Source organism: Sparus aurata, chromosome 24, assembly GCF_900880675.1.
Source record: "Sparus aurata chromosome 24, fSpaAur1.1, whole genome shotgun sequence".
Classification (NCBI taxonomy): Eukaryota; Metazoa; Chordata; class Actinopteri; order Spariformes; family Sparidae; genus Sparus; species Sparus aurata.
This window is the reverse complement of record NC_044210.1, coordinates 17,020,134-17,040,172: the sequence shown is the minus strand read 5'-3', so window position 1 is coordinate 17,040,172 and position 20,039 is coordinate 17,020,134. Positions and strand designations below refer to the sequence as shown.

The following is a 20,039-nucleotide window of genomic DNA, read 5'->3' as shown; positions in this document are numbered from 1 at the left end:
GAAGCCGACGACACAGACAAAAGGAAACTGTCAGCTGTCTCACACAGCATCATATGACTATGAGTCACATCTTGTCTGCAGCATGAGAGATAAGGACACTAAATGCCAAACATCAATCATCAGCAGGAGAAATAAAATACATTTAATTACGTTAGTAAAGGGCAACTTCACCAGTTGTTCACATTAAAGTGTTTTTACAGCTCTTTCTTGAGGAGAACGAATGCATATGTGAACAAAAGTAGTCTGAAGACTATTGTGGCTCCAGTAAACTGCATGTAATCTGACAGATATCCTCAAGTGATGTCACTCAGTCGGTAAGCTGCATTCTGGGTAATGTAGGCAAAGAATTCTTGGAATAATAAGGACGATATCTTTTGTTCTGCATTATTGATTTTGATCATTTGTCCTTAAATTGCCCATAAATAGTCCAACAGTGTTATAGGTGTGTTAAAGGACCTGGTGCCTACATTACCCACAATGCAACTCACCTAATGAGAATTTCACAGGGAAAAATGTTGTTTTTACCTGACAAAACTGACTTTATATTCAAAACAGATGATCGTTTCATAAAATATAATAGATGTAGCATTAAATATGCACCAAATATTGAGTAAGTTTAGTCTTCTATGTCTTATTTTGTTTTTGAAAAGTGAGGAAATCTGCCAAAACTCAAATCTAGGCCATAATTCTTTAAAAATTAACTTTAATCACATCAAAAAAATGTTTTGTTGTACTTTTATTTTGCTATTTTATTCAGCAAATATAACATTATCTTGTTTTTATATTGGTATCAGCCTTAAATCCACAATCAGCCAAACAAAAGTGTTTAAGTCATCATAAATGTTGCAAGATTTTGCATAATTGTAATTAATTGCATCAAATCAGCATCATTTTGTGTTTCTAGTCATCTCAGACTGAACCTACTGGTCTTAAAACTCAACACAGTCACCACACGCATCACCTGAGACACAATTTCCACACAGGTTTATTCAATGAGATGCAGCATTTCACAATGTTGCTCACAAAAGGAGAAAAACAAAAACACAGAATTACAGTTAATACAAATCTTACTGCATGTGTTATGGCACCGTTAGTACACAAAGACATCACTCTACTCTCCAGGACAGTGAGACACCAGTGTTTGTATCCTCTCCACTGGAAGCTGGCTGCAGTGCATTCACTGTTCTTGAATTTAAAAAAATAATAAAACAAACATAAAAAGCAACAGTGCATCGACAAACATTTATGGCTGAATCCTATCAGATATCTGTACATCAATTCTGTTTATCCAGCGGGAAGCTTCGTCCCGGAACTGGTTTCCGATACGCGCTACAACGTACTCGTGTACGTTTGTGCACATTTACTGGAAGTATTTAGAGAAAAAAAAGATGTTTGTGAGAGCGTTCACGTCACACATTATAGCTGAACGGTTTATAAAAAATAAATATCCCTTTGTTATTGCTAAAGATACGACTTGAAAATATCCTCCCACGCAAGACAGTGGCAGAAACTTTAAAAGACAGACTTTAACTCAAGTGCTATGGGTGACAGGTAACATCAGCGTGAAGAGGAAAGACGTTAAAAACATACATTTCATATACAATAACTTTTACGTTGCTTTTGGACGCTGAAATGTGTTGATAACTGCACCATTTGTTAAGAAATAAACAGCTTTTAACTGACAATTTCTCCGTTTTTTTTCACTCCAGTACTGACAAAACACTGAAAATAAAAAGTAAATGTGGTGTTTTAAAGAAACAGGAAACCTTGTTTTAATCATTATTAACACTGCATGTAGGTATGTGAGGCGTACATTCGGTATGTTAATGGTTTTAATGACAGTTTTTTTTTGGTTTAGATCTGGCAGGAAGATGAGAAAACGTGAAAATCGACCTGACAGTTCAGATATTATGTCTACGTATGATCACAGTGGTGTCTCCCATATATTCATCATTCAACACAAGACGATAGACGTCATTAATCTCTATTGCATCGGAATTTATGGGTAAAGACATCTCAAAACCGGGCTTTCCTAGCTAGCACCGAACATGCTAATCTCATATTTACGTCAACATTACAGCGACCGCTAGCTGACAAGTCACAAACAATCGAAGAAAAGGAAGCGTTTATGTTCACAGACGAGAGAGTTTTGGAAACACAGCCAGCTGTTAAGGCCTCTGTCGCCTTAAAGATGGCTGCCGGAGGGTGTGTTACTGTTTGTCACCTGAGCGTAACTTGGGTTCGACACGTGGAACGATCCTGTATAGCACCATATAGGAGGGGCTAACGAACATACACTAATTACTCGTAAGAGAATATTTACAAAGCACCACGTACAGTGCACGGCGTGGACACAAGCATGACTTTGGGATTCGACCAGTGTGTGTGTGTGTGTGTGTGTGTGTCTCTATCTCCTGGCGTGGCCGGTGTAGCTGTTCTCGATGCACAGCACCACGTAGGAGCTGGAGCAGCTGCTGGAGGTCTGCTGGAGCAGGCTGCCGCTCTGCAGCGACGACGCCATGCCGGTCAACGCCGGGTTGCCCACGCGCCACGTCTCGCAGAAGCTGTCCACGTTCCTCTGCCCGCCGCCGGTCGACCCGTGCCACATCATCTTCTCTGGCCTGGGGGAAAGACGTTAAGGTCACTTTTTAACACTGGTTTTATTGTTTGTTATACATGTTCGGGCCATTACTCACCATGTGCCGTCACTGAGAACGTCTTTGCCATCGAAGGAGTAGATCGGCAGGTTGTTCTTTATTCTGCCGTCGTTAAAGATGGCGTCCCAGCTGTCAAACAGAACCTCGTCCTGACAAAGACAACGAATAGTCGTGCAATTAACCGACAAATAGCCTGACAGATCCTTCCAACATAAACTCAAAAGCTAAAACATTAAAATTACATCTAGAGAAGCTTGCCGGCAGATTCTGTTACCTTTGGACTGAGCCACGCTAGCTGTTTCCATTTGTTTCCAGTCTTTGTGCTAAGCTAACTGGCTGCTTGTTGTAGCTTTAAAAAATAGTCGACAGAAACAAGAGTGGTACCAATCTTCTAATCTGAGTCTAAGATTATTTCCCAGTGTTTGAAAACTCAGTTACATACCCTCAGGTTCATTATTGGTACATTGTCCCTGTCGGCCCTGCGGACGATGCTCTGGAGGTCTTGGAGTCTGGAGGACAGGAAAGCCCTGAACGTTCCCTTCATCCCGATGGCCTGAGCCTGGGTGAAGCACATGTAGTCGGCACCGCGGATGCCTTTCATGCCGCCGGTCTGAGGGCTGTTCAGGGCAATGAGGTGGAGCTGCGGAAACAAGACAAGGACTAATATTTAATTTCCTAACAAAGCTAAGAGTAGAGATGCGAGTCTGATGGTTTAGAAGTGGACTCTCGTACCCCTGGACCTGCCGCATGATGGTGGACCGGAGTCTCGTGCACAGGAGGAGGCGGTCTTCGTGCAGTGACGGTGTAGCGAGTGTCTGGGTACGAAGGCCGTTCCTCGACAGAATATCTACTGTCAGGTTGATTCAACCGCTCTGAGTAACTTGGAAATCTGGGATCTGAGGGGGATGGGTACCGCGGGTCGGGCTGATATCGGGGATCATGGTGGGTGGGGTATCTGGGATCAGGGTTTGGTGGGTGTTGAGGGTGTGTTGGGTGAGGTACGTGGGGATGTGTTGGGTGATGTTGGTGTGGGTGTGACTGATGGTTGGAGTCAGGGTGGACCGGTGCCTCAGGTGACCTCTGGGTGTCGGTGTTGGAGTGGTGGTCCGGGTAGTAGGGGACGACCGGTGGAGGCTCCACAGCCGCGACCTCGTTACCCTGAAAACAAGGAGCATGATACATATTAAAACAAAACTCTTTATATGTTCCGATGAAGAGAATAAAGGAAAAACACTCACATCCTCGCTGGGCAGAGCGATGTAGCCTCCGAGCTGAAAAAGTAGAAACAAATGCATCAATACACGCGAGAAAAACTGAGAAATCCAAGTGTTGTGAAGCTAAAAAAGATGATTAGTTTACTTGGACTTGACGAACTCCGTCTCGGACCCGTAGGTAGAGATCTGTTTGGTCTATGATGTAGACCAGAGTGCCCTCGGGTTGTCTTCTCGCGGTGGCGGTCATGGTGTCGTAAGACCTCAACACGGTCACCTACAAACACAAAAACACACTAAACGCTACAAATTGTGTTGTAACTTTTAATCCACTGACCAAATGTCTAAATACTCATCACTTATCTTATCAAGTCTCCAGAAGAACAAATTACCAGTGACATAATTTACATTTTAGCAAGCTGCTAACAGCATCTAATGTCAGATAATAAGGAAATAAAACTGAAAAGGTTTTCTCACCCCTGAGGTGTGTCCAGGTAGCCCAGGTGCTCCAGGTGGTCCCGGTGGTCCAGGAATATTAATAGCTGTCATTCAAACGGAGCTGAAATTAGCCTGAGCACTGACTTCATCTTGAATATTTGTGTGTTTGTGATTATAACTCACTCTGTGTGCCCCTGTTAGCTCCAGGGGATGATGCTCCTGGAGGTCCAGGTGGCCCTGGTGGTCCAGGTTGCCCATCATAGCCTCTTCCTGGCTGACCAGGTGGCCCCTGAGGGCCTGGTGGGCCAATGATGGTGTCGCCCGGTGGGCCCTGATGGAGCAAGGGAAGAAAAGTGTTCAAATTTTGATTTCTTTGAGGAAACACTGACTCTTTAATGCTTCATGATCTTGATCTTACAGGAGGTCCACGCTCTCCTGGGGGTCCACTCCCGCTCCATCCATAGCGAGAGTCATAATATCCTCCACCTCCGCTCGGTTCTCCTTTATCTCCTTTCACACCCGGACTGCCTGTTTCACCTTTCATCTGTGTCTGTGTACATAAATATTAACATCAGAGATAATAACAAATAAAATAGTTTAACCACAAATTATGACCAATAAAATCTGAAATCTTCTGCAAAAATAAGTCGTACCCTCAAAGTGTAAATGTCAACGTTTGACCCGAAACCTGTAGAAGAAACAAAATGCTTTAAATTTGTCTGCAAACATTAAATGTTTTAGCTTTTTTGACACGTATGTGTACAGACATAGTGGTGCTACCTGGAATTTCAAGTGTCCCTGGAAGTCCACGATCACCTTTCTCTCCTTTAGTGGCTACAAACAAAGAAGAAGCAACAACAATTTAAGTTAAATCTTTGGAAACAGCCCTGTCGCCAGTGTTATCACATTTATATCACATGGATATAAACTGACTTTCATGTCAGGAGGAGCAAGAGGCTGCTAAGCCAGTGACTACTGTTCAAGACTGCGTTTCAACATCTGTAAAACAGACTTAACGAGACGTCAGGACAGTTTCTACTAGACCAGATATTTTAGGCCAAAACTTGATCTTTTCCAACTCTAACCAAGCATTTTGTGCCTAAACTTAACCGGACTATAAGCACAGCGTTTTGACGAGATGAAATTAAAAAGTGGACATAAAGAAATGTGACTTTGAAACCTATTTGAGCTCTGCTAACATCTTCTTTGCTGTCTTATTCAGAGTTCGATAAGAAGATTGACACCACACACGCCCTATCCCTGGAGCCAACAGATAATTAGCTTAGCTTAGCATAATGAGTAACAACAGGGGAAACAGCTAGCCTGGCTCTGTTGAAACGGAACAGAATCCACCAATCGACTCGCATTTCTAAACTCACCAATTATCAACATGTTCATATGCTAGCCAGATTAGCTGTTTCAACTGTTTCCAGTCTTGATGCTAAGCTAAGCTAACTGACTGGTAGCTGTAGCTTCATATTTTAGCGGACAGGCATGAGAGTGGTGTCAATCTCCTCATGTAGCTCTTGGTAAGAAATCTCTCATGGAACCTGAAATATGAAGTGAGCTTACCTGGGTAATACCTGGCGTAATCATCAAGTCCCTGAAATAAAAACATAAGATTATTATTCCATACATAGCAACAAATATTAAAAGTGTAAATCAACCACCCAACATCCAATGAACATGGTAAATATTTCATATGTCGACTCACTCTGGAGCCGTCGAAGGAAGACGGAGGTCCAGGTGGTCCAGGGGGGCCTGGTGGACCTGGAGGACCCTGAGAAACACCAACCATATTGGTTAAATTGTGCTAACGGATCAAATACCTGCAAACGGGACAAATTGAGGATACTCACAGGGTAACCATATCCAGCTCCACCACCTAAATCTCCCCTCTCTCCTTTGGCGCCGTTCAGCCCTGGTCGACCCTAAAAAAACACAGTTTGACTTAAAATATGAACACGTTTAATATGAATTAAAAGCTCTGAGGACATCTTATGGTAGTGCGGACTTGTTAGCACTAATTCAAACTGACACTATAAAAATGTAATGTGACATTTGTATGAAATCTTCTTACCGGTCGACCTGGAAGCCCAATCTCTCCTTTCTGGCCTGCAGGACCGTACGGACCCTGAAAATAAACAAGTTAATACAGGCTTATGATATTAATTCGATGCCTTTAGTTTATGTAATACCAGAAAAACACTAAAAATGTGTTAAATCAAAATGTGGTACGCACTGGAGGTCCAACTGGGCCAGGAGGTCCACTCTCGCCCTGTGAATCAATATACATTTTCGACGATTAATCACTGATTTTGAGTTACTACGTACAATTACTGATTATAACTCCTTAAGTTTTTACCGGCTGTCCTCCCAGACCACCGATGTACTGCGGTCTCCCATCAGCCCCCAAGATGAGACCGGGCTCTCCTTTCTGTCCCTGAACGGAACAAACAGGGTTAAATGTGAAGTTTACAAACACAACTGGAAAGGAAAGAATATTAAGGGTAATTTTCTTGAATAAGAAATTATAATTTATTTAATAATAATTTCTTAAACAATATGCTATTAAATGCAACACATATAAAGCTAGGCATTAGTGAATTTATACAAATAAATATAAAAATATACATAAAAAACTAAAAAAAAAAAAAACATGAAATAATAGAAATGTTAAATTCTTTCATTAAACTCTTGAATTTCTTACTTTAGGTGCATATCCTGGAGGCCCTGAGTCTCCTTTATCTCCTTTTGGTCCCATTGGCCCCTAAACGAAAGAACAAAATACTTTGACTTATATGTTTCTCAAATAGATTGAATATTTCCAAACTGAACTTTAATTATGTGGGTGAAACATACTGGGAATCCTGCTCGACCCGGAACACCACCTCTTCCCTGAGAAAGAGAAGAAAAAACCATGAAGAAAAAGAACTAATATTCTGTCCGCCTGTTTAAATATTTCTAGTTCAGTGAGGTTAACAGTGAGGTCAGTTAGGTGGACGACTCACCTGCTCCCCTTCGCTCCAATAAACGTCATTATACTACAGCAAGACAGAGTTAGGTCAGTTAGTGTCGAGGTGAACAAGCAGTGATGGTCAGTGAATACGAGACACTCAGGCAGTGATTTAGTGATTTAACAGCAGGCTGTTACGTGAGGGTTAAATTCATGTTACGTATTCAAGCTCTCCACATTAAAACGACTTAACGTTCGACTCACGTCGCTTGTTGGCTGGTAGACGATCTGTCCTGGAGGTCCGGGAGGCCCTGGAGGTCCAGGTGGCCCGCCATCTCGCCCTGGTACACCCTGCAATGAATTACAGACATAAAACCATCAATAAGAGGCGCAAAGACATACTGACATATTCCATATTGATATTTCACTTGTTCACATTAAAAGTTTTACTTCTTCCTTCATATTGATATTCATATATGAATTGAATATGTCCACACGTCCAAAAAACATGGCAGACAAACTTGAAACCTCAAAAAAAAAAAGTGAAATAAAAAAAAAATGTGAAACCTAAAAAAACACATGAGAAAAAAAAAAAAACTCACGTGAAACATCCAAATACACATGAAAAACACGTGGAATCTAAAAAAAAATGTGAAGCCTAAAAAATACACATCTGAAATCCAAAAAAACACATGTGAAACATCCAAAAAAGCACATATGCCTCCGAAAGCTTCACATGTGAAACATTACAAGGTGAAGAACTCTTTAGTATATACTTGTTGAATGTTTGTGTGTGATATAGTTATATATCTTATACATATGTATAAATAGTGTTCAACTGTTGCCTGAGGAACAGAAAAGTATTCAGAGGTAAACTGGATCTCCTGCCACCAAACTATGATTTTCTTTCCAACTAAAAAATGAAAAGTATTCTGGAATTTTTACTGAGTTTGTTTGTTTTCTTGCACAGAACTCACCGCCTCTCCTTTCCCTCCTCTGTCTCCCTTATCACCCTGGAAAATAAACACACGTTGTTTTTAGTGCCAAGGATACAACTGGAATATGTTTAAAGTGTCACAACTAGGGTAATATTCACACGGTATACTAAAACAACTTAATCTGCCTTCTTACCGACTGTCCAGGGAATCCATCCAGACCTGGTATCCCAGGAGGTCCTCTTGGTCCTTCTGATCCTTTGGCTCCATGGGTGCCTGGTAAACCTGGCTTACCCTGGAAATCAAAACAAAACAGTTACTTTTGTTCAAATGACAATGATTTATGTACAGAATACACCACAGCAGCCACGTTTGAGTATAAACGTTTCCAAGAAAGCTACACAAAGCTTTACAAACTCTGGAGTACTCACAGGAAGACCTGCAATACCAGGTGGGCCCTGGAAGACAGAATACAGGAGAACATGAGTCAGAAGATCTGCTGTAAAAGGAAGGTCAGGGTTCTCACGTGCAGCTGATTGTGTACCTGTGGTCCAGGTGGGCCGGTGACTCCAGGCAAACCATTGTTCCCCTCATAATTACCATCGATACCCTGAAAGAAGAGAGGAAAGGATGCAATCATGTATAAATCTGCATATCTGACATGACTTTCAGTCAAATAATGAGGCATAATCAGCGGCCATGGGTCTTTTAGATAGACTGGATCTCCTGCCAACTTAAACATTTAAAAAATGTGTTTCATATTTGATATTAGCGCTTGTACATAAATGGATTAAAGGTGTGTTTGTCTTCTTCGGACCTGAAATGTGGGCTTTTTTGTGAATGCATCTCTGAGATAGATTGGATCTCCTGCCACCAAATTATGATTTTCATCGCAACTTATAAAATCCAGCACAATTTTGCATATTGCAAAAAATATGAGACCAAGACGCGGTTCTGAATGCACTGTATGTTGTACGTTTAACCACTACTCACATAAGCAAAACCACCGCGGTATGGAGGCCCCGGTGGACCAGGTGGACCTGGAGGTCCAATTGGTCCCATTGGACCTGGAAGCCCAGCCAGCCCGGTCTGCCCTGGTGTGCCTGCTCGTCCGGCATCACCCTGAGCGCCCTGAGGTAAGGAAGAGAAAAGAGTCAGGGTTTTTTTATGTCTCTCTGCTGAACTTCTGAACAAGGACCACAAAAGTAGGTGAGCGTCCAAAAAGACGTAGATTTAAGAAACTAGAGAGATAGAAAGGAAAGCAGCGAGGGGTTAAATTAAAAGTATTTCTATGGATACTGTTGCAGGTTTAAGGATATATAACTCAAAGGGAGTGGTTTGGGTTATCAGAAACTGGAAATATTAAAAAATATATGTTAATTGCGGAAAAGGAAACTGGTTAAAAAGTGAGAAAGGGAAGGAAATCACCGAAGCAGAGACCCCCCAGTACCTGCGACCATTACACACCGTAGAGGATGGAGCAAAGTAAGAGAAGAGGCCCGTGAAAAAGTTGGAGTCTTGTTCGTCTTGCTAGAGGAAGGCGACAGACACAGAGGGGAGAATCTAGCTGGTGCACCCGCCACAACTTTTTTGTCATTTTCAAGACAAATCACAGGTGATAGTGAAGGATTCGATTTAAACTCACCTTTTCTCCTGAAGCTCCTGGAAGACCCAGCTCACCGTTGTCACCCTACATGGGAATTTAACACATTATAGACACGTTAGCAGTGTTGGGTCCCACACAAAATGACGCCACATGTTTTATTTGGTACATTTTTGCACTCTCACCTTCGCTCCTCCGAGTCCTGGTTGACCCGGTGGACCAGGAGGACCAGGAGGGCCCTGAAACATCACACAGGATACACACAAACAATCAGTTTAACAGCTCATCCTGGTCATATTCTGTCACCTCACAGTCAAATAAGAAGATACTCACAGGTAGACCAGGCGCTCCGTCTTGTCCAGGTGGTCCAGGAGGTCCAAAAGCTACTGGACCGTTAGCTCCAAGTGCCACTGACGTTCCAGGAGGACCAGGAGGGCCTGGAGGGCCTGGGAGGCCCGGAAGACCACGGTAAGCCTGGAAAACACATCACAAATTCATAATGTCGTGTGAAAACTTCACTTCCAAACCCTTTAAAATGTTAAAAAAATGATCGACGTACCCGGTCGGGGAATCCTGAGCCCTCCATGTCGATAAACGTCTATCAAAACATCAATCAATAAGAACACAGTGAAAAATATGTTGTGAAACAAGAAAAAGCTGCTGAAAGAAAAGCGTGTTTGCAGTGTGGACGTACTGGACGGTCAGCGGTGCCTGGTCCAGGAGGTCCTGGTAGACCAGGGGGGCCTCTGGGTCCTGGTTGACCCTCTCCACGCTCACCCTGGAAATATCAAACCTCATCAAGCCAAATAAATCACTGTAACATAATAAATCAGGAGACAACATGATTAATCTTTCCATCTTGTTCAGTTCTGTAATACAACCTTCTCTCCTCTAGCGCCAGCGGTTCCTGGACTTCCTGGGAAACCTCGTGGCCCAGGTGGACCCTGTCAACGGGAGCAAAACAACAAAATTACACCGGTAATGTGTCAATAACAAGAACATCTCAATATTTTCAATAAAACAAAGGTGCTTACAGCTTTCCCATCCTCTCCTGGATCTCCCTGAGAGACAGAAAACAATCAGTGAGCGACTTTCATCCAGAAAAACTCAGATTTGGTGAAACTACAGGGTTTTTCTCTACTCACAGGCTCTCCATCGGTTCCTGCAGGCCCTGCAGCCCCATCTGCCCCTGGTGGTCCCGGTGGTCCAGGGGGTCCAGACACCTGCTGCACAACAGAGCCGTCTCCAAGTCGAACCACCTCAGCTGCAGGTCCGGGAGGACCAGGTTGCCCTGGAGGCCCCTGAGCCCCTCGTTCACCTTTATTGCCGGGGTATCCGAAGCCGGAACTACCCTGGAGAAGACAAAGAAAACATCTTTTACATCACAATATATGATGTCATAATCATCAAGTCTGTAAACTGTAGTTCATTTTAGTTGGCTGTCATGATTCTCAACAGACAGACGAAGACAAACTCTCCTCAGACGGAAAAAAGTTAAGGTAACATGTTGTAGGTCACATACCTTTGGACCTTTGTCTCCCTGAATAGAAGAGAAAAAGACAAACATTAAGTACAAATATCATGTAGAATAAGAAACAGAAGAAGAAGAAACATATGAAGAAGATGAAACAGATGAAGAAGAAGAAACAGATGAAGAAGAAGAAACAGATGAAGAAGAAGAAACAGATGAAGAAGAAGAAACAGAAGAAGAAACAGATGAAGAAGAAACAGATGAAGAAGAAGAAACAGGTGAAGAAGAAGAAACAGGTGAAGAAGAAGAAGAAACAGAAGAAGAAACAGATGAAGAAGAAACAGATGAAGAAGAAGAAACAGGTGAAGAAGAAGAAACAGATGAAGAAGAAGAAACGGGTGAAGAAGAAGAAGAAACAGGTGAAGAAGAAGAAACAGAAGAAGAAACAGATGAAGAAGAAGAAACGGATGGAGAAGAAGAAACGGGTGAAGAAGAAGAAGAAACAGGTGAAGAAGAAGAAGAAACAGAAGAAGAAACAGATGAAGAAGAAGAAACGGATGGAGAAGAAGAAACAGGTGAAGACGAAGAGGAAAAAGAAGAAGAAGAAGCCTTTTTTTCAGAACACTCTGTAGGTAACGCACCTTTTCTCCCTGAAACCAAAGAGAAGAGAGAAACATTTAGTATTGTGTTCATTTATTAACACAACCCTTCACATACAGACACACAGACGGATGTTCTACCTTCTGTCCTCCACCCTGAGAGGAGGAACCAGAACCGGAGCCGGAGCCGGAGCCGGACTCTCCCTTCGGTCCTGTGGGGCCCGTGTCCCCTGTGGAGCCTTTCTCTCCCTTGTCTCCTTTCTCACCTTTAGAACCACCTGGACCTGAGGAACCGGTCACCCAATCAATAATCAGCAGGTCAGGAACAACTGAACTTTAGCGCTTCAATACATCATGCAGAGGAGAGTAATCAGATTACCTGCACAGTCATGCTCAGAAGAAGCAAAAACATTTAAAGCATTTAAATAATAATAAAAACCACAATAATTAACAAAATAAATGTGTTTTTTGGGATATTTCTGTAAAATATGAGCAGTTTGTTCACTAAATGATCCAGTGATCCACCACCAGAATGCACACATACGTCTTTATTGAACACAATAAAGAGTCAAACAGCGATTCAAAGTGCAAACAAGCAGCAAATATGAACCCCAGGCAAGCCTGTGAGGAGAGGAACGGATCAGTCCGACACCACCTGCTGGACACGACCGGGTCAACCACCCGTTCTGTCTGCAGAGGGCGCTGCTGCACAACCCATCCTCTCAACTTCCTTCCTTCCTTTCCATTCATTACACGTTCTTTTTAATGTGTTTTCTATCGTTTTCATTTCTTTTGTTTGATGCAGAAAAGCTAAAACAAGGGAATGTTTTATGTTTTAACACAAGTTCTCCAGGTACTTCACTCGTTTAGGAGAATGATTTGGATGTTTTGGAGGAGATGACGACTGGATTTAACTCCGAAAGCAACTAAAATACAACTTCTGCCTTATTTCCCTGACGCCTCTTAAAGAACAACTCGTGTTGAATCGTTCAGATCATCCACCCTCCACCACCGTGCTCACAGCACCACCCAGCAGCTCATTCTATGCTGTGATAGGATGGCTGCATTCTGCCAGGCGTGACCCGATCCTTCCGCCACCAGCGACCCACCTCTTGGGCCCGGCGATCCGCCCCGGCTTTGATCCACCGACGACGGCTGATACCTGAAATCTAAAGTCAACACAAACGTCTTTACCGGCAGCGTGACGCCTGTTTGTCCACCAGGGGGAGCTAAAGAGTCTCAGCTCACTAACACTGACGCCCTGCAGCAAACCTCCGCTCGCCTTCAGGTCCAGACAGGCGGCCTAATGCACATATTTCTATATAAAAGCACAGTGATGATACAGGACGTTTCCTTGGCAGCTGCTGCCGTGTGATTAAAAACTTCCATGACACTTTCTTCCTGCCGTGTGTTTACTGATCTGCAGCCGTCAGTGAACTTTTACCTGTTTCTGTGCGTCTGGTTCCTTCTGAGGGTTTCAGAGGAGGCTGAGGGACGGGACGGAGGGAGGGAGGTGTCGTCTGGAAACAGAGAAGAGAAAAATAGTTTAAAACCTAAACTTTAAAGCCCCATACGTGATGTTTTCACTGGTTTACTGGTTCTCTCTCAACCAGGTGAACTCAAGCTGCACCACAAACATAAATACTCGAAACCTCGAGTCTTAAAACCCAGTCTCTGGCTTGCATGTGTCTGCAAAAAGCTGTACGCATTTGGCAGCCTTGTTTAGCAAATCTGCTTTAGCTTTTACTACTTAACGTCTCTTATCTGGCTGGAATAACTTTAATCCACCTGATTTTCCGGATCAAAATTACCTGGATAACCTGCCAGAGAAGCCGGTTAACTTCCCGTGAACTCGATTTAATTGTGCACCTCTTGTACACTTTCTAAATGTTACTGGACTAATGGAGTTATGTCGAGAGTTATTATTCCCCCACTGTTTGTCCACTGTGGAAAGTAAGTTTGACACTTCGACTGCTGTATTGTCTATTTTTATTCTAAATGTGACCTGAATTTGCAAACTGAGCATCACGATGTGTTGAAGAAAGCTTGAAACTACAGATTGAGACCATGAACTCATCAGGAAACTGATTACTGAGGTCAGAAATCCAGTGAGAAGTCAGGTAATTTTCTCATAAGCCTACATACAATCAGATTTCTTTTTGAAACCAGCATAGACGCCCCCCTGCTGGGCCGTTAGAATGAACGCAGGGTGAAGACACTTTCAGACCCAGAAACTTAAAGATGTTCAGGTAGTTTCATGTCAAATAACTTCAACGATTCATCTTGTGAGCTGTGCAGAAGAAATGAAAACACACACTGACCCTCACGGTGTGTCCTGTTTGTCTCCTGTCGCCTTCACCGCTGCCGAAGTCACCAGACGCCTGTGGGACAGAGAAAGACAGACGTTACACAAAAAACATCAAAAAACTTTGACTGACATACTTAAAAATCAAACACTCACGGTGTCGGAGTCGTCCTCGTCGTCGCACAAACGCTCAGCGGCCCGAGGGTTTCCCACCACTTTCAGCTCTGCGATCTCACCCCTAAAAAAAAAAAAACACAAACACACATGCTGAATGCATTTTGATTTCACCGTGATGACAAAACTCGTTGCGAACAATCAGTCACGATATTAGCTTCCTCTGAAATCTCCAAAGAGATGGAAAATGCGAGAGAATGACTCACGCAGAGGAGATTGTTGTGTCAGCTGCTTTTCGTCACCTTAAAGACGAGTTTGTGCCCATAAAAAAAGCTCAATTTTGGATGATTTTTGGCCCAAAAATAGCAGCAAAGAAAAGCCATGTGAGTGTTACATGTGGTCAAGTTCAGGGTCAGAGGTCAAAGGTGAGGAGGGTCCGGTGATAGATTTACAAGAACGAGCAGGGTTAACTCTGCCACGAGGTGCCACGGGGAGAAATTAAAGCGCTCAGACTTCCACACACCTGCTCTTTCAGCACGCAGCGTGTTATTCTGACTTCTCTGGCTCCCTCGGGTGACATCTGGAGGAGGATTCGTTGCTGTTTTTTAGCTCATTTGTGTCCGAAAAAGTGATGAGCGAAAACATCTCTTCAGCGCTTGAGCATTTCCTCCTCTGGCACCCCGGAGTTTATGGCTACAAGACTGATTTCTCTTCCAAATGCTCAAAATAAAAGTGTGAAGATCCTGTTTTTTTTTACCTAATCCAGTCTGTAAAAGTGATCATGTTGTCTAGAAATGTACTTTCACTCATTAAATTTGGTCTAAAGATACATTTATTAATATATTTAATCTAATATGTTCCCATTCTGAACCTCTAAAGTCAATGTTTACATCATAAAGGTTTGATAACGTCTCGTCCAAATGCAGCTGAGAATGCAGCTTTCTTTGGTCCAAACTTGGAAGACACAACTGGTGTTATATATTCGGATCAGGCAGCTATATAAACACCGTTAGACCGATAAAAAACGCATTGAAGGACTTATAAAACATCACAGCTTATAGACTCAGGTATTGTATCTTAATCTGAAGTCATTCTTCATTTGAAAAAGTTTCTCGGAGTTTGTATTTTGAAGATAAAAGTACCGTAAAGGTGTCGCGTACTGACCCAAATATAAGACTCAACTCGTCCACACACCATCTGATATTCAGGCATTACCTGGAACTTGTCAGAGTCGGCTCCTCCTGCCTGACCCACAAAGATCCCGGCGCCTCCGTCGAGCTCCATCGGATCCGGCGAACGCTCAAACTTCACCACCTGGGGCTCGGAGTCGCAGCCCTGATAGAAAGTCACCTGCTCCTCGAACACAGCCAGCGAGAAGCGACTCCAGTTGTCCACCATGCTCGGCACGTTGAAGCTGGCCGCCTCGTACGAAGCCTCAGAATCGGGCTCGGTGTAGAAGAACTGGACCTTCTGACGGCCGGACTGCACCGCGCTGAGCTTGACGGCGATGTACATGAGCCTCTGGGGTCCGTCGGTGATGGAGAAGAGGACGGAGGCGGCGGGAGAGGATGGCTTGAGGTGGAAGACGAGGGAGAAGTGGCGGTAGAAAGGGTTGGGGACGTGGGCCAGAGCCGGCTGGCCCGACACCGCCGCAGGGGTGAAGACGTAAGCGGTCTCCCCCCTCGGCCCGTAGGACCTGGTGATCGCATCTGGTGGAGGGTCTCCGATTAGCTGGAGCAAAGAGACGCCGCTCTCCACTGCAGGGGAAGGAAAAGAAAGGAATTTTAGACTTGGAGACAAAAAACTTGGAAAAAATTTGACAAACGTTGCCTTCAAGTGCAGCTGAAAAACGTTGTGGTCCAGAGCGTAACATCTGGATGGCAAACTATCCAGAATCCTAGAAAATTTGTAGATTATAAGTTGTTTCTTTTGATTTAAGTTATCATTTTTTTATTTTTTGGAACTAAATCACAGCCATCAAAAAACTGCTGGACAAAGTACATATCTTCAGATAATTGCCCCAAAAACCAGTGATAAAATGAGCGTAAAGTGTTGAATTTACCACTCAAAAAGTACAAGCTTATGAGGTGCACTTGAAGGCAGCATCAGTTCCAAAGACGGTCAGTCAGAAGCACAGGAATGATCAGCAAATCACAAGTTCTTTAAAAAGAAAAACTGAGAAACTGTTGTGTAACATCTGGATGGCAAACGATCCAGAATGCTTAAACAGTCTCTTAGAAGAAATCCTAGATTATTAGTCGTTTCTCTTAGATTTAAGAACATTTCTCCAAACTACGGGTTAGCATGTGTTAAATCTTGTTAAAATGCAATATTTCTCACTCCAGGAAGCACAGGAAGTGAAGTAACTCCTTTAAATGAGTCACCGACACAACTGATTCATGACAAGTGCCTCTGGAACAACAAACCCTAAACCGCAATGACCCTCCAGGTCAAGCAGCAAACCGCAGTCAGGGATCGCTGCACAGTGGGTTTTAATGGGGTAAAAGTGCTCGTCGGATCAATGAACAGCGGCGAAACCCCCTACCTCCACACCTGTCTGACGTCAGAAACAATAAATGCCCTCAAGAAGAATGTGTGCATCATTATTATCACATCTCTTCCTTCTCTGTGTTAGCAGGACGTACCGCTTGCCTTCAACCACGGCGAGGGTCAAGCAAATGTTCCAGCTTGCAGTTTCCATTTTTTGCTGCAGTGTCTGTGACACTGGGGATTAAATTAATACAAAAAACTGCTGATACTTCAGTTCCCATAGATTCACACAGCCCAAAAGGGAAAAGCCTCGAGACCAATGATTACATTCTCATAAATCGGCATCACGAGGGAGAAACGGTTTCGTCCTGGGGGACACGTCCACTCAGCGACCTCCTGAGGACGTCCTGTCATCCCAGATTCATGGCTAAAATGTAATCTGTGCATTAAATGTTCAGAGGTCACAGAGGTCGGCGGTCGTGGGGGTTTCCAGTGGTTTTCTAAATGATGTGAAAGTAACAAAAACAGCTTGTTATGTGTTCAGTCAGAGTAAACTGCAACTCGGACAAAGACCAGCTTGAGCTGAACTGGGGGAAAACAGAATTTATTACTGTGGTACAAACTTTCATAACAGTACTAGACAGGACTGGACCATTAGCAGCTCAACTCTGACTCAGATTGGACATATCTTCCAGTTTCAATCAAAAGAAATTAATGTGCTGATTATTTTGCAATTACAATACTATTTTTTTGGGTCTAGAAGTCTCAGAAAAAAGAGAAAAAATAAAATTTTCCAGAGCCCAAGATCTTCAAACTGCTGGTTTTGTCTGGCCAATAGTATTAACCAATAGATTAATACAACCTAAATATATAAAAGTAAGAATTACAGTTACAAAAGTGGAAAATCCCATTTTAGAAGCTGACAACAGCCAAAATATGGCATTTTTGCTCAAAAGATTATTCAAAACAATTAGGCGAATGGTTATCAAAACCAATCAATGTTTAATATATCAGCTTGCAGAATCATTTCTGACTTAAAGAGCCCAAAAAGATTAAACAATAGTAGCACAGCAAAGTGTATAACCAAGATAATCAATAAAAAACATAATTTAAAGCTCATGTTGGCTAGTTTTGGTTATACAGCTAGCCATAGCACTGACAGGATATGACCATGCTAGCAGTGATGCTGTAATTAGGCACATTGGTAGTGAATGCTAACATCATGATGCTAGTGCTAACACATTTACGCTATGCAGTTATTGGCTACCACTTGGCATGTTCACCATAGTTTAGCATGGTAGCATGCTAACAAATCAGTGTAAAACAAAAAGTAGCTGGGCTGTTATTAGTTTTACCTTTAAATATCGACACTGCCAACTCTAAACAATTAAGACAAACAATCTGCTGACTTTACGTTTGGCTGAATGTTTTCTGTTTTCTGTTTCTTTAATTATTCAAGCTGTAATGGGAGAAAACAAACTCCCTCAACATCTTTTCTCCATTTTTAGTCAATTATAGTTTGCCAAAACATAGTCGCTAACTTAATAAAAACATTCAAGCTAGCCTGAAAACTGTGATTCCCACTGCGATGCTCTTTGGGCTTATAATCAAAATTCATGAATGAATGACTTTCTCCACTCTAAAGTCACATTATTGTTGTCATCATGTTAGCTGTTTCTTGTAAACTCTCAGTCAGGAGTGTTTGCACACCTTTCCACCTGCCGAGAGCGAAGTCTCATTATGTCGACCAACACTTTGCCACGGAAAGTTATTTATGGGTCAATCAGCTCGTAACCAAACTGCACATCTGCACTGAGGGAGTAATCCCAAACACATGTTCTCACACACACTAACACTTACACACACACTCCCTGCTGAATGCATGAATGTTTGTTATGTTGTCTCGACCTGCACAGCAGCCACAGCGAGATCCTGTTCATAATTGGACCTCGAGCAGGGCGCGCCGGGTGGTCAACTTCCCACTGAGGGCACCTGCTATTGGCTGATCTCAGTGTGCAACAGCTGCTGCAGCTGTTACACAAATCAGGTGGGTCAGATTATGTCCTGTCTTTTGATTAAACTTTTAAAATGAAAAACGACAAGATGGAAACTTCCTCTTCTGCACCAACATGTGAGTTTGTTTACCGATTTTTCCCAAGACAGGTCCTGTTTCACATCTGGAAGCTGTCCAGTCCGACCACAGCTCTCCCACTAACCAGACCCTGAAGGCTCCCATGAGCAAGAACAATGTCTGCCAACTATTCATTCATACCAGCTACATCTTGGTTACAAGACCATTATATAACAATTACACACACTTTTCTAATTTCTTTATCAGAGTACAAGTCTCGGTCTCAGGCTCTGGCTTCATTTAGATTTATCCTGTGAACCGAGATGCAGATGAGGTGATTAAAAGCACAGGAAGTAGAAACACATGACTTTTCCAGGCAGTTTTTATGGTTCATTTATGGATGTTTTCACCCATTTGTGCCTCAAGAAAGAAAATAAATTTTTATTTGATAATGTGATTATTTTCTAGATTAAACTATTAATAGAACAAAAGTTCATTAAGTGTCAATACTGGGACCTTCCAACCAACCAATATATAGACCAACCAAGCAACCAATATATATAGACCAACCAACCAAGCAACCAATATATAGACCAACCAACCAAGCAACCAACAAATATATAGACCAACCAAGCAACCAATATATAGACTAACCAAGCAACCAATATATAGACTAACCAACCAAGCAAACAATATAAAGACCAACCAAGCAACCAATATATAGACTAACCAAGCAACCAATATATAGACTTACCAACCAAGCAACCAATATATAGACCAACCAACCAACCAACCAACCAACCAATATAGACCAACTAAGCATCCAGCCAACCAATATATAGGCCAACAAACCAACCAACATACCAATATATAGACCAACCAAGCAACCAACCAATATATAGACCAACCAAGCAACCAACCAATATATAGACCAACCAACCAACAAACCAACCATCAAACAAACGAGTAACAGTGAAAAATTAGGTCCAAAAAACGTATGATTCTGAATCAGTTGTTTCTCCCAGAAGACTCTACGACAACCAGTTCATGATTTATGAAACGGGACGCAGCAAAATGGTGTCTTTTCGTCTGCATGGTGGTAAAATTATCCAGGAATTTACTATAAAAGCAGTAATAACTTAGAGAAAGTGTATGACCCCTCTTGTGGGGGGTTCAGAAACCAGTGATT

At 42.6% G+C, this 20,039-nt stretch overlaps 1 protein-coding gene across 6 annotated transcripts in view; it reads right to left on the bottom strand.

Annotated features, from left to right (window-relative positions):
* Positions 1–967: 967 nt before the first annotated feature.
* LOC115577226 (collagen alpha-1(XVIII) chain-like) overlaps positions 968–20,039 on the bottom strand; it is a 43,563-nt gene continuing 24,491 nt past the window's right edge. For 3 of the 6 annotated variants that reach the window (XM_030410206.1, XM_030410200.1, XM_030410205.1), the window contains exons 2-44: positions 15,505–16,046; positions 14,332–14,412; positions 14,192–14,251; positions 13,315–13,390; positions 12,980–13,039; positions 12,012–12,154; positions 11,913–11,921; positions 11,323–11,340; positions 10,946–11,152; positions 10,835–10,861; positions 10,682–10,744; positions 10,495–10,578; positions 10,360–10,398; positions 10,134–10,274; positions 9,986–10,039; positions 9,843–9,887; positions 9,665–9,727; positions 9,191–9,328; positions 8,742–8,807; positions 8,629–8,655; positions 8,394–8,492; positions 8,240–8,275; positions 7,527–7,613; positions 7,318–7,350; positions 7,169–7,204; positions 7,017–7,076; positions 6,672–6,749; positions 6,549–6,584; positions 6,387–6,440; positions 6,166–6,237; positions 6,021–6,086; positions 5,879–5,909; positions 5,087–5,140; positions 4,960–4,994; positions 4,725–4,856; positions 4,490–4,637; positions 4,346–4,410; positions 4,017–4,145; positions 3,896–3,928; positions 3,390–3,815; positions 3,100–3,297; positions 2,697–2,806; positions 968–2,621 (exon numbers count right to left, since the gene is read on the bottom strand). In XM_030410206.1, coding sequence (XP_030266066.1) covers positions 2,408–2,621; positions 2,697–2,806; positions 3,100–3,297; positions 3,390–3,815; positions 3,896–3,928; positions 4,017–4,145; positions 4,346–4,410; positions 4,490–4,637; positions 4,725–4,856; positions 4,960–4,994; positions 5,087–5,140; positions 5,879–5,909; positions 6,021–6,086; positions 6,166–6,237; positions 6,387–6,440; positions 6,549–6,584; positions 6,672–6,749; positions 7,017–7,076; positions 7,169–7,204; positions 7,318–7,350; positions 7,527–7,613; positions 8,240–8,275; positions 8,394–8,492; positions 8,629–8,655; positions 8,742–8,807; positions 9,191–9,328; positions 9,665–9,727; positions 9,843–9,887; positions 9,986–10,039; positions 10,134–10,274; positions 10,360–10,398; positions 10,495–10,578; positions 10,682–10,744; positions 10,835–10,861; positions 10,946–11,152; positions 11,323–11,340; positions 11,913–11,921; positions 12,012–12,154; positions 12,980–13,039; positions 13,315–13,390; positions 14,192–14,251; positions 14,332–14,412; positions 15,505–16,046 — 4,175 coding nt within the window. In that variant the 3' untranslated portion in view covers positions 968–2,407. The remainder of the gene's footprint in view (positions 2,622–2,696; positions 2,807–3,099; positions 3,298–3,389; positions 3,816–3,895; positions 3,929–4,016; positions 4,146–4,345; positions 4,411–4,489; positions 4,638–4,724; positions 4,857–4,959; positions 4,995–5,086; positions 5,141–5,878; positions 5,910–6,020; positions 6,087–6,165; positions 6,238–6,386; positions 6,441–6,548; positions 6,585–6,671; positions 6,750–7,016; positions 7,077–7,168; positions 7,205–7,317; positions 7,351–7,526; positions 7,614–8,239; positions 8,276–8,393; positions 8,493–8,628; positions 8,656–8,741; positions 8,808–9,190; positions 9,329–9,664; positions 9,728–9,842; positions 9,888–9,985; positions 10,040–10,133; positions 10,275–10,359; positions 10,399–10,494; positions 10,579–10,681; positions 10,745–10,834; positions 10,862–10,945; positions 11,153–11,322; positions 11,341–11,912; positions 11,922–12,011; positions 12,155–12,979; positions 13,040–13,314; positions 13,391–14,191; positions 14,252–14,331; positions 14,413–15,504; positions 16,047–20,039) is intronic. The other 3 variants (XM_030410202.1, XM_030410204.1, XM_030410203.1) reach the window with 3 other exon arrangements.